At 43.4% G+C, this 12,407-nt stretch overlaps 2 protein-coding genes across 10 annotated transcripts in view; one reads left to right on the forward strand and one right to left on the reverse strand.

Annotated features, from left to right (window-relative positions):
• Positions 1-1,332, forward strand: part of synrg (synergin, gamma) — a 36,569-nt gene extending 35,237 nt beyond the window's left edge. For all 9 annotated transcript variants that reach the window (XM_071914604.2, XM_071914607.2, XM_071914609.2 and 6 more), the window contains one exon: positions 55-1,332. In XM_071914604.2, the coding sequence (XP_071770705.2) occupies positions 55-186 (132 nt within the window). In that variant the 3' untranslated portion in view covers positions 187-1,332. The remainder of the gene's footprint in view (positions 1-54) is intronic.
• A 4,016-nt stretch (positions 1,333-5,348) lies between these two features.
• On the reverse strand, positions 5,349-12,044 carry dusp14 (dual specificity phosphatase 14). Its single transcript, XM_071914659.2, has 2 exons — positions 11,926-12,044; positions 5,349-6,374 (listed from the first exon to the last, which is right to left on the reverse strand). Exon 2 carries the CDS (start codon positions 6,259-6,261, stop codon positions 5,626-5,628), a length of 636 nt encoding a protein of 211 aa, XP_071770760.1. The 5' UTR covers positions 6,262-6,374; positions 11,926-12,044; the 3' UTR covers positions 5,349-5,625.
• Between the last annotated feature and the right edge of the window lie 363 nt (positions 12,045-12,407).

The following is a 12,407-nucleotide window of genomic DNA, read 5'->3' on the forward strand; positions in this document are numbered from 1 at the left end:
TTTGGCTGTGTGATACGGATCTAATATTTCACCCTTTTGCTTTCGCTTTGACAGGCATTCAACTCGGAGACAGACAACTTCAAGCTGCTGTACGGTGGCCACCAGTATCACGCCAGCTGTGCCAATTTCTGGATTAACTGTGTGGAGCCCAAACCCCCGGGCCTCATACTGCCTGACCTGCTCTGAGCTTTGGCTGTAGCTGCCATGGCAACAGGCACAGGGTAATCAACATTGGATAGGTGGAGCGGCCGGGGCCAGGCGTCTCACGCTGCATGGGCTCTCACCTTGGGCTGAGAGTGAGCGCACTGAAGGACTTTTAAAGTCACTGGATCCCTCTGTATTTATTTGTCTTTTATATTCTGCCCTCTCCCTCTGTCACACGGGCTTGGTGGCTGTCAAAAAACCAAGGCTGTGTTCATGTGCAGATCTGGTAGTTTGTTCAAATTAGTGGTGTACACCGTCTGTGGTGTCATTATTATCCCTTTGTTCTTTGTTTTTCCATATCAAATACCTAAGACGTATAGGTCAGCCTTTTTAATGTTGAAATATAATACTAATGATGCTTTTAGGGAGATGATTTCCACTGAACAGCAGTAAATGTTGCCAGTGTTGTTAAATGGGTCTCATGTCCCTGACTTTGCACTCATCAGTGACTCAGCCATTCAAACTATTAGAGCCGTGCAATATCATAAAAACACTGGCAGAGGCTTAATGTTCCAATGTAAACTTATCTTCAGTTTTCTTTTTCGTCACTTGTTGCTTTACTTCTCTGTTTGATGAGGTTGGCAAAGAGGAATTTTATTCATGACTCTCGAAGTCTACTTCTTTATTCCTGTTGAGTCAGAGCTGTCGAATCATAGGCCTATTATATTACAATTGAATTACATTTGTTGGTTGGGTCTCTTAAATGAAACTCCATGGTTGTTAACATTTTAATATCATTTGAAACTGTTACTGCTGTGCTGAAAGGCAGATATCTACCATGTTATGTATTGCGTTGATTTAACTGCTTTGAATGTGTTTTGCACTGTTGGAAGGAGATTTCAACACTGAAGTTCTTGGGGTATTTAAATGGGGTATTTTCTAGGTATTTGGGGAAAAATTGTGATATTGCAACTTGAAGGGAATCATTTATCTATTTGCAGGTTTTGTGTTTTTCTGTGTTGCTGGTGTGTGTGTACTAGCGCTGAACGTCTGGAATGAAGTCGACTGTGATTCTGAACTAAAATTGCAGCAGCACTTTGTGTGTATTACAGTATCATGCTGTAGCATTGTAATTATAATGACTAACTGTAATGTGAAAGTGATGTAAATAAATGAGTATACATTAAATTTATTTATACTGTCTATGTAAGTTGCATGCCATGATATAACGAGGCATTATATGGGTTAGATTGATTTTTGTTCTTATTTAGTTGAACACGCTTTAAAATCAGCATCATTCTTTTTGTGTTATGAAAAGTAAAGATGTCAATGTTATGGATTCATTTGTTCTGAATTTCCATACAAGTCTGAGAGTATTATAGCTTTCAAATGGAGGCGGTCATGTAATTCAGGTGGCCTTTGATCTTATTCTGCCTGTTCTCACTCACAACTCCCTGTTCCAAATGCATGAAGATTGTTGTACATTTTCCCTCAGTCATTTTACTCAATAATGTACTTTCTCTGGGGCCAGAGAGGCCTCATCTCCATCACTTTGTGACAAAATGGAATAAATTCTCCTTCGACAAGCCTGCTGGGCCAGCGCTGGTGGCTGGGCTCGACCAATCAAATAAGACGTCTAGGGGCCCTGTGAAACCAGTCTCATTATCATTCTCACACTTGTGTTCAGGTGTGTTCTCCAACATTAATTTTATCTCTCGCCGTTCTCTAATTCATTTCCGTCAGAAAATGAATTCCTCTCCCCTCACTCGCGGTGAGCTCCAGGATTACAGAAAATTACAAACGCTGAAATCAATTACTGAATAAGGCTGTGTAATTCAAAATGCAGACCGGCTCCCTCCTTCCCTCTGCCTGTCATCTTCATGCCTATTGTCTGCGGTGCTATACTCAAATGATCACTCCGGGAGAGAGGCGAGATTGGAGTGATAGTGCCGTGTATTGACAGCTACTCTTTGGTATCTCATGGCCATATCACACCATTGATTAAAAACAGCTCTTTCTTCACAAAGTTCAACTGATTGCCTGCACCCTTATTGTCAATAGAGTTGTTTCCTGCTTTAATATATTTTGAAAAACCTTTGTAGGCTATTTATCCAGAGAGACTCGCCCCGGCAGAGTAAGGAAGTCCATGAGATCATAAAAGCAGTGGTTCAAAGATTTATACCTGAGGATTAAATGATTAAATACCTACAGGATCCAGTGTGTTTAAAGGAATAACTAAACACACACTCCTCTACTCCACTACTGCTGTTAAAAGAAGGTATTGAGAAGATTTATGACGTCTACGCCTAAATTTCACCATTACTGACCTATAGGCGAAACTATTAGACTTTCTTACTGTTGAAACGTTCATTACAAACTGAATACAGCTCCATGGCTAGCAGTCGTCGGCCTCGGTGTCCGCTCTATCCATCAGTTCAGACAGCTCCGGCTTTAAAGGCAGCGGACAGATGAGTCACTGTTACACCAGAGAGAAGACACAATCACACTCATTCAGCTGCTCACAGAGAAAGAATGACTTATTTCACCACTGACCAAATCGTATTACCCAAGGCCTCCGCTTCCCCCTCGGATGAACCTCAGTCTGACTGTGAGAAGGATCAAATTGAGATAAATATATATGTGTAGTCAGGGAGAATGTTTTTCCTTTCCAACTATATATATACTTTTTGTATATTACTCTCTCAATTCTACATTTTCATTACCTTTACATGAAGTGGGTACAGCATTTATTACAGCATTTGAAAATCTATTATCAAGGTTATAGTTTCCATTTGCTGTTAAGAACATATGAACAGCCTGTTTATACAAACTGTCTTGTTTGCAACTGTTCTGCAACTTATTTTAGGATTAGGACAATATTGTGCAGAGTCTAAAGTGAGAAAAATACTGGATTTACTTATGTTTTAAATTACATCCAACAGTGTCAGCATGCCATTGCTGTTTAGGGGAATCAGGTTGTCAAATGTTTCCATAATGATGCTGGTTAACGTGGGTTTGAAGCTGCAGCGAAAGCAGCCCGTTTATATTAATAACTAGCCTTGAGCATATGGCCTTGTTAAAATGGAAATGCTGGATCCAAACCTTCAGACAACTTCTGATTATAGTGAATTATAAAAGACGGCGTGCTCTGAAGAGCAGCGCAGGTATTATTCAGTAATTCAGCGCAACTGCAGCACCTGTTCATGTTTGTGTTGTGTTCTGCGGTTGAAATAAAGTGGAATTAAATGCAATCCGAAGGACAGCTTGACCATTCAAAGTCTGCAATACTTAGTATACACACACACACACACACACACACACACACACACGCTCTTCCCGTTGAGTGGATGCTGTCTAATGGCATCTCCTCCAAGTTCATCAGAGCCGTTGGTTCTGCATGGCCTGCACGTGGCGAGTGGCCTGCCTCTGATGTTCAGGACGATATAAATGTTTCTGCTTACTGGTTTAATGATAGATGATAATATCCTGCTGCTGGTGAAGGATGTGTTTACTCTTAGTGCTTCACTATGCCCTAGGAACCGTGTGCATGTACTCGCATTAAAAGAGAGAGAAGGGGGTGGGAGGGGCAGAAAAGAGAGAAAGCTTCATTTTCCTGGGAGAAAATGGTGTACAACATATAATTTGGGCCCATCACTTGCGCGTCTCTCTCATGCTTGGCCTGTCATCAGACGGGCCCCGTCTCGGCGGGTAATGGCGTTTATTGTGCGGACCGTTGTGGAGGTCCCTCAGAAGTGTGGGCAAAAGACAAATGGCACTCATCAATGTCTGCCTGCCGCTCTGTAGCCACACCAAATGAAAATGAATGACAGAACGTCTCTATGACATCTGAAGACATCTCTTGGGAAAATGGCTGCGTGGAGCATCAATAGTCCTTTGTTGAGGGGAAACGGCGCGGCGTACTCATGTGAGAACTCTCTCTGAAAGATGTCTCCAGTTGTAGTTGCAAAAAAGACATTAAAAAGTTTGGCTGCCTTGATGTCAACAGTCACGAATATACTGTATATTGCTCTCATAGAAACACTTTAATTTTTTTACAATAGTACGGTGACTTATGTAACTGTATCTTTAGTGTCACTCATCAATAATGTAGAAACGCATTTTCAGTTGCACTTGTGTTTCAAGTAGAAGACTGAGATATCATATGTTAGTGATTTATTTTTTCTATCAAATTTGAACACAAACAGCGGCATGAGCTCTTTTATTACATTTTAATATCATTGTCTTGGGGCATGAAACAATGTGTAAGGTCAGATTACTGTTTCTGCTTATGACAAGAACATGACTCTCCTGCTACAGTCATTTACCCCTAAAAATGTTTTTTTTTTTTTTTTTTGTTTGTAAAGAGTGCCGAACCACAAGAGTAGGCTGGTTTACCAATAGAAATACACAGGATATTGGGTTTTATGCTGTACTGCACTGCACTATTCTTTCTGGGACCTCACATTAATTGAATATGGACACAAGGCAAAAACAGCGGGATAGAAAAATGATGTTTCTTCCAAGCATCTATCGTAGATCGACTCCCTGGAGGCGACGGACATCTTTTTAAAACAGCATCAAATAGCACTATATCCATTATAGCATAGTATAGTCACAGGACGGCACATCTGCCCTGTGGTAAATAGGGACTTTCCTTGAACCTTGACCTTAAGCTTAGATCTTCAGCTTAAAAAAGGCAGATATGATAACATCATTAAATGTTCATTTAAAGTGCACCATAACCGTTTTTTTTCCTCACCGTCAATACATTCCAATAAAATAATTTGTCTACATTTTTTTTTTCTGTACAGTTATAATTTTCTTTAAATGCTACCATAAATTCAGAGCATACTGCTGCCCCTCACACTAAAGATAACCGCAAAACTGGCACAATACCATCACATGACACTACGTCGGGAAAAGGACTTCAGTCACACCGCTGTCAGAACGGCCGCGTCTCTCTCGAGCGCAGCGAACACCTTCACCGGAGCGCTCCTCTTTCATCGTAATTGGAAAGACAAACCAGGAGATACACAGCAGCTACTACCACACTCTCTCCGCTCTGAGCTTTTTATCTTGTTTTGGTGTCTGACATCAATGTGGTCCCGTCACTCCTTTGGTCCTAAGGATTCTGGGCTTGAAGTGGCCTTGCTCCCACTCAGAGAAAACAGGAAGAGGGGGTGAGGGGGGTGGGGGGTGGGGGGTGTTGGTTGGACACGGAGCAGCACCGGTTAACAACCAGTCAGCAATATCTTCATTGGTTAGACTCCTTCTGTCCAAATGCACCAGTATTCGTTAATTAAGCTTCACATAGATAGACACTCACACGCATCTCACTTTGCCTGTCTGGCTGTGGGAACATGCATGAACCTGCAGCCCAGAGGGGGAAAAGGACCGGAAAGCGACCGCCATCTCCGCTCGCTTTCCTGCTCCGTCCCTCCCCGCCCCCCCCCCCCGTGGAAGAGCGGCCGCGCCTCTCTCTCACAGGCCCCAGTAGGGCGCCAGGTTCCTGCGGTCCCTCTCGTACACGTCGGGTATGACCCCGTAGGGCGTCTGCACCATCTTAACAGAGTTTCTGCCAAACAGCTTCCTCTCGTAGTCGATGAGCTGGCGCCAGAAGCCGCCGTTGGGCCTGATGACGGGGCGGCGGGCCTTGACCCAGGCGTGGGCCTCGGCCAGAGACACGCGGTGGTACTTCATGAGGTACGCCAGGCACAGGGAGGCCGAGCGGCTCACACCCGCCGCGCAGTGCACCAGCACCGCCCCCCGCTTCCGGCCCACGCTGTGGATCTTGTCGGCCACGCTGTCGAAGTACAGGGAGATGGGGGAGTGGGGCATGTCCGCCAGCGGGACCTTGACGTACTCCACGTGGGGCCAGTTGAAGTTGGGCAGCTCGATGGTGGCGTTGACCACGCAGGTGATGCCCTTGGACAGGAGCAGGCTGCGGTTGGACGCCACGTTGCCTCTGCTGAGGAAGAGGTTGGGGGTGATTTGCGCGATGCCCCCCAGCAGAGTGCCGCTCTCTGGCAGCAGCCTCGGCACGGCCGCCGGCACCATGGAGCTGCGGTGGTGGTGATGGTGATGGTGGTGGAAGAAGCCTTGGCTGCGGGAACCCATTGAGGAATCAAGTGGGCTTGAGAGTGATTGAGAATTTAAAAAAAATGAAAAAGCAAATCTTCAGGAGCTTGGAGTCATAGTAGTGCAGTGGGACCAGATAGCTCCTGATACGCCTGAAACACAAAGACAGATTTCAAATTTCAATCTAAATTCATGTTTTTCTGTTTCAGTGAAGGCTGACAGACACAAATACTTAACATGGAAGAATGCCATCACTGCTATTTGCAAAGACTCCAAAACACTGGTGTTAAATTCCTTTTTTTGGATGCCATTGTGCTGAGACAGTCGTTTCCGGAAAATGTTATGCTGCAAGTCCCTAGCTAGCAAAACTGAGTCTGTATTTAAACTTTAAGACCCAAAACACCCTGTCAGGCCAATCAGTCAAAACTATTCATTAAGATCAGTCACAATAGGTGACTAATTCATCAACATACTGCTGTGAAGCTGTGACCTAATGATCCATATTCTTCACATTACAATTACATGAAAGGGTTTTCCTTGTATCCTTATACACAGGGAGTGTGTATGTGTGTCTGTGAGTGAGTGAGTGAGTGAGTGAGTGAGTGAGTGAGCAGGCGAGTGAGCGAGTGAGTGAGAGAGTGAGAGAGACAGAGAGACAGAAAGAGAAAGAGAGAGAGAGACTCCGTACGACAGTCTGGACAGCTATAGGGACGAATGTATCGCTCTATTCACAGGTGGAATTGCATCAGCGCTGCAGCCTCCCTCTTTGACCCGCTGCATACTGAGCTGCGCCTCCCTCTGCTATATGAGCGCAGACCCCCTGGAGGCACACACACACACACCTCATCTCATGTTCATCCATCCACAGCCGCTGCATACCAATCACATCTCTCATCTCTCTGGCTATTGCCACACTGTTAATGTCATTTTGAATGGTACCAAACAGGAGGGTGGAAGGTAATCGCATATGATCAGGTCAAAGTGTGGAGATAAAACACCTAATTTAAGTTCTAAATTTGCTATGCTACAATGTAGCATAGCAAATTTCATATTCCACTTTTCAAAAAGGATGATCAAAACAATCAGTACTATCAGCACTATCTTCACTTTTAGAACTATAATATGAGTGTGAGGATGCATGACGCAGATTAAAGGACAAAAAAACCACAAGATATTATTTGAACCCCAATGTGACATTTATGGGTATTCACAGTGGAAATAGCCAGCTGCGTTAATACTTAAGTTATCAGCAGAGGGCCCACAGCTCCAGGCACTACTTCACACACTGTTGCACTCGTCGTGCGTCATCCACACCTTGTGCACCAGTCTGGCCGGCAGCGCTTTCTCTCTCCTCCTCTGCCACAGTCTGGTTAACAAGCCACACCGATCAACCGCATTAAATATGAATTAAACCGGCAATCTGTACAGAAAACACCTGAACATCTACTGTCACCTGTTACCTCAAAGTGGCTGTTGCCTAAGGCGGCCCGACACACACACGTACACACACACACACAGTGGTCACAATCATTGAGGGTCAAAAATGCATCCAAATTACAAATATTTCAAGAACTATCAAACTAAATTCCAAAGCACTGGTGGGAAGAAACATATTTAAATACAATACATGTACAATACTGAAAATACAGTGATGTCAGGCCTTTGATCAAACAACAAATTTACACCAACTCTCATCATGTAAATGTTACATCTCAGTGGGCAAAAATGAAAACGTCAGCTGTCAAATACTCCCTACACAGGAAGTCTCTACCCACATGGAACATGTTGTTTCATGGTTCAAACCCCCATTTTCCAGGGTTTGATTTACCAAAGCCTGCGTGAAAATGGGAAAGTCATGGGATTGCCTGTGCAGAATGGGTATCCCTTGCACTGGTAGTATTTGTGGCTCAGGATGTCTTGCACCATGCGCCAGTTAAATCTCATTGGTTCATAACTATGCTTGTACCCTAGCCTGGGAGAATATTCACTTCTGACTCAGCATGCACTGCAGTGAGCAGCTGATTTTTTTAAAAGATATAATGGACTCATAAGGCTAATACTGGGCTGTTTAAGTACTTTAGTTCTACAGTGGGAAATAGGTATTAAATGCAAAATTTTTCCTTCTTTTCAGATTTTTTTCCGGAATTGTAAAATCTAAATTGCAAAATAAAAGCACTTAAAAATGTAATTGAAACAGTAGTTTAAATAGCACCCATTAGCGGTCATACTCATGAATATCACAGTTCTACTGGCTGGTACAGATACAGTGCAGCCTGCTGTCTACTGGAGAGATGAGATAGATTGTGAGTAACAGATATACCCATATTTTTACAGCGTATAGCAATCCTTATCTCCCCAAGGGTCGAAGCTGCCTTCCCTCATCATCACCTTCACATCAGTAAAAAGATCTGTCCCTTTTTGAGGAAGTTTCCTATCTCCTTATGCCCCCTCCTGCTATCCGGCACAGCTCTGCCGTCTTGGTACGGCCTGTTTCTCCTTCCAAAGAATGATCACAGGAAAAAAAAAAAAAAAAAAATAATAAAACTGTCCTCCCTGCTCAGGCACAGTATCTCTTGCTTGTTCCCGGCTGCCAATCACTCTGCACCTTGCCTCTGAAATGGTTGCCATGGATTGCACTATGGTGCAGCTGACTCCACTTTCCTCCACACAGTTGCCATTGGTGATAAGACAACGACTACAGTGACACTGGCACCGGGGCGCTCGGTAAACATGGACGCCCACTGTTACCCCAAACCACTTCAGGAGGTGGTCAGAGAGACAATGAAGCCCAGTGTGAACAGCTTTTCTGCAATAGTGTTTCTTATTTGATCTACATATAATCATTATATGAGGAAATAAATGCTCACAAAGCACTTGCTGTTATTTTGTGCTGTAGTGTGTGGAAAATGTTAACAATTTTTAACCTGACAAGGTGATTAAGAACACATTATTTACAGCAAAAGCTGGAGCAGTTGTGCAACACATGTTTTTTAGGAAACGTAGTAGTAACGGCGTTGAAGTATGGAGAAACAGATGTTACATTTGATATGGTAATTACCAAAGTAAGTTTGAAGTAAAAGTAAACACATATGCCACATTGCAACTTTGAAAGCAAACGTGATATATTACCATAATGACAAATGATTTAACCCCTGCATTAACTATAAGGGAAAGTTGTCACGCTGGTAACATTTGCATTTTACGAGCTAAAGTGTAATTCATTTTCAATGTGGTCACTGAAATACATTTTTAATGCATTCATTCATGGTAGAATAGATACCATTAGCTGAGATAAGAACAAGCTGTGTTTACTGCAGCAACCTACTGACCAGCAAGACGGTGCTCGCTGTAACAACAGAGAGATGGGGAAGATAAGAGAACAAAATAATCCCTGGCCCTTTCCGAACTGCTGATGTACCACGGCACTGGCTTTGCTGAGATTTGCTCCATCCACATGGTTATTTATACCCCGGGCTGGGCAGAAGGCGTGAGGTTGCAGAGAGTGGAGGAGGGAGAATTATGCAGAGGCTGTTGCCACTGAAAAATCTACTGTATGTTGGCAAAGGGATACTGCAGCTCACTGTCAATCAAATTTGCTCTGAGGATTAATTCTCCAAAATAAACAGTGGGGAGGTTCAGTAGTATTCATGGCACAGTGACCAGCACCTTTCACTGTGTTAGTGCATATCTCTACTGTAGATTCCTGTTGGCATACCAAACCAATTGCTACCAGTTGCTTTCCTCGGCATATCTGCAAAGTTTTATCGTCTCTGCTTTACGAAAAAAAACAGCCCCATCATTCAGAGTGGATCTGTCAACAGGTGGTCCCACCTCCCAAATCCTCTAATGCACATCTCTGTTCCTCTCTTTCTATGGGCAGATTCCACAGGAGTCTGGTTCCACCTCTGCCAACACAAATTGGAAACGTGAGCCACCTGCAGGGAAACCAGAGCGTCTGGACGGTGGCCTCACTCTCCAACGCGGAAGGTGGAACCTCGACACCCGATCTGAGCTCAACTTATCCGACTGGGTTAGCAGCTCATTCCTCATTGACATTCACACCACAGAATAAGATGTGTTTGAAAACATTGAAAGCACCTGGATCAGCACGATGCTGTCTGACTCCAATAGGAAAAGGTACAAAGCAGGCATGGAGCTCTCAGCACTGTCCCCCGGCCAAATGCAATCCATTTATTCAGTCTAACCGTTCTCTGAGAGTGACTCTGCAGTCTACACACTAGATAATAATCAAGGGAAAATGAGGAGTAATGACAAGACTGTTCTCTTCATGGTAGGAAAGGGTTGCTGGTATTGCTCCAAACCACTGTGGTAAGAAAGATTCATGACATGAATGGTTTGATGGGAATTGTCGTGGACATAAAAGAGTTTAATAATGATTCTACATGAGGACAGGGTGAGGCTGTGGCACCTTCCTGCTACAGCAGCGACTGGGTGCTGCTCACTCACACTACAGTGTTGCACCTAACTGTGGAAGCTGTCACACACTGGCCCACTTTAACTGTGTCTGTACAAGGAGGACAGACAAAAACTAAGAGCCGGAGGTGAAGCTGCACACCTTGTAGTGAGAGATGGGGAGTGAACATATGTAGGCCTACTGCATAACAGAATATCATTCATTAGATAGAAATTTTTGTTGACTTTATGTCTGCCAATGTTTGTGTTTGAGGATTTATGAAAGATACATAGAGTTGCTGTGCGGCAGCAAAGAGGCTCCAGTTTATTCAATAGGCTACATTGCTTTTAGTATTCCATTTTGCTTAAACTAAGTTTCTCAGAATTCAAAATGCACCAATTACTACAGTAGGCAGTTATCAAAAAGATAAATAGAGCCGTTATATGCAGTATCATTCTATTCAATAAAAAATTACACACTGTTCAAGATATTCCTTCCTGGAGTCAATGATAATAAGATAGGCTTATCATTATCCATAATCGTGGCTACAAGCAGTGCATATTAAATGTAGGCCTATGTCTATTTTAATGGAGCAGCATGACCAGGGCATATCTTTATATGCAGTACATAGACGCCATAACATGTACTGATGTCTATTTAAGACAATCATATCTCAAGAAATAAAAAAATTTGTTTCAGAAACTTTAAACAAGAAGATGAAGGCTATTTTGGAGAAAGTGTAAAATCGCCGTGTCTTTCACCGACACAGCGTGAGGATGGGGAGCTATAGTGAATGACTCCACAAGTTAAATAATTTATGATATAGCTGTGAATGAGCACTGTTCCTCTGCGCACGCGTTGCTCGTGCTTGTGCGCGTGACGCGTGAGTGTGCGCGTGTGCAAGTTATCTATCGGAAATAGCTCATATGTCATAACTATAAAATGTATATATATTGCTAATAATCTGTCTACTATTTACACTGACAGATTACACGACGGAATTACTGTTCAGCTAAATTGATTATTACAAATCACAGCAAACAGAAGTGTGGCAGGTGCGCCCATTTACTCCCTTCCACTCAACCTACATCCTATTAATTATAATACAAAACTGATGATTATATAAACTATAGACTATAATATAAAACTGCCTAAGCTGCATATTTGGTCAAATGAACGTTTCATGGCGTTTTTAATCCAAAAATCCAAAAACATTTTATATCTAGTCAAAACCATACCTGCCGATAAACTAGTCTCCATCAGATACAGAGGAGCAGAACTCAACTTACCAAACCTCACTTGGGCTCAGATGGTGATTTTCAAAGCGCGTTCAACGCACGCACCGATCCGGCGGGCATGGGTTTGCTGTTTCACACTCCGGACATTTGGCAACAGCCTATCCGATGATACACACAGTCAAAACGAGAATAAGAGACCGGCGTGGGGACGATAACGCGACACACAACAACACAACCTTAAAGTCAGCAGGGATGCAATGCACGCGCCATCAGTAGCTATCTGCCTGGTCTACGATGGCAGAAGCGGCGTGCACAGGGCAGCGTCCCCTACTGGTATGAGGGGTGATTAGTGCCACAGAGACGCAGCAGCAGGGGCAGCTTTGTAGTAGTGATGGAAGCTAAGAGAATGTTTCTTTTTTTTTCCTGGTTTCTTTTTAGGTAGCAAAGGCAAAAGCTCATGACTGAGACGTTTTGTAGGTTCAAGCTAACCTCCTTTTATGTAAAACAGCCATGACCATTAGGGTTTTATGGGA

This window comes from Centroberyx gerrardi, chromosome 6 (assembly GCF_048128805.1).
Source record: "Centroberyx gerrardi isolate f3 chromosome 6, fCenGer3.hap1.cur.20231027, whole genome shotgun sequence".
In the NCBI taxonomy this organism is placed as follows: Eukaryota; Metazoa; Chordata; class Actinopteri; order Beryciformes; family Berycidae; genus Centroberyx; species Centroberyx gerrardi.

What these genes read in the sequence shown, in the direction of transcription:
- dusp14 (XM_071914659.2), bottom strand. Translation starts at nt 6,261, where the DNA reads ATGGGTTCCCGCAGCCAAGGCTTCTTCCACCACCATCACCATCACCAC.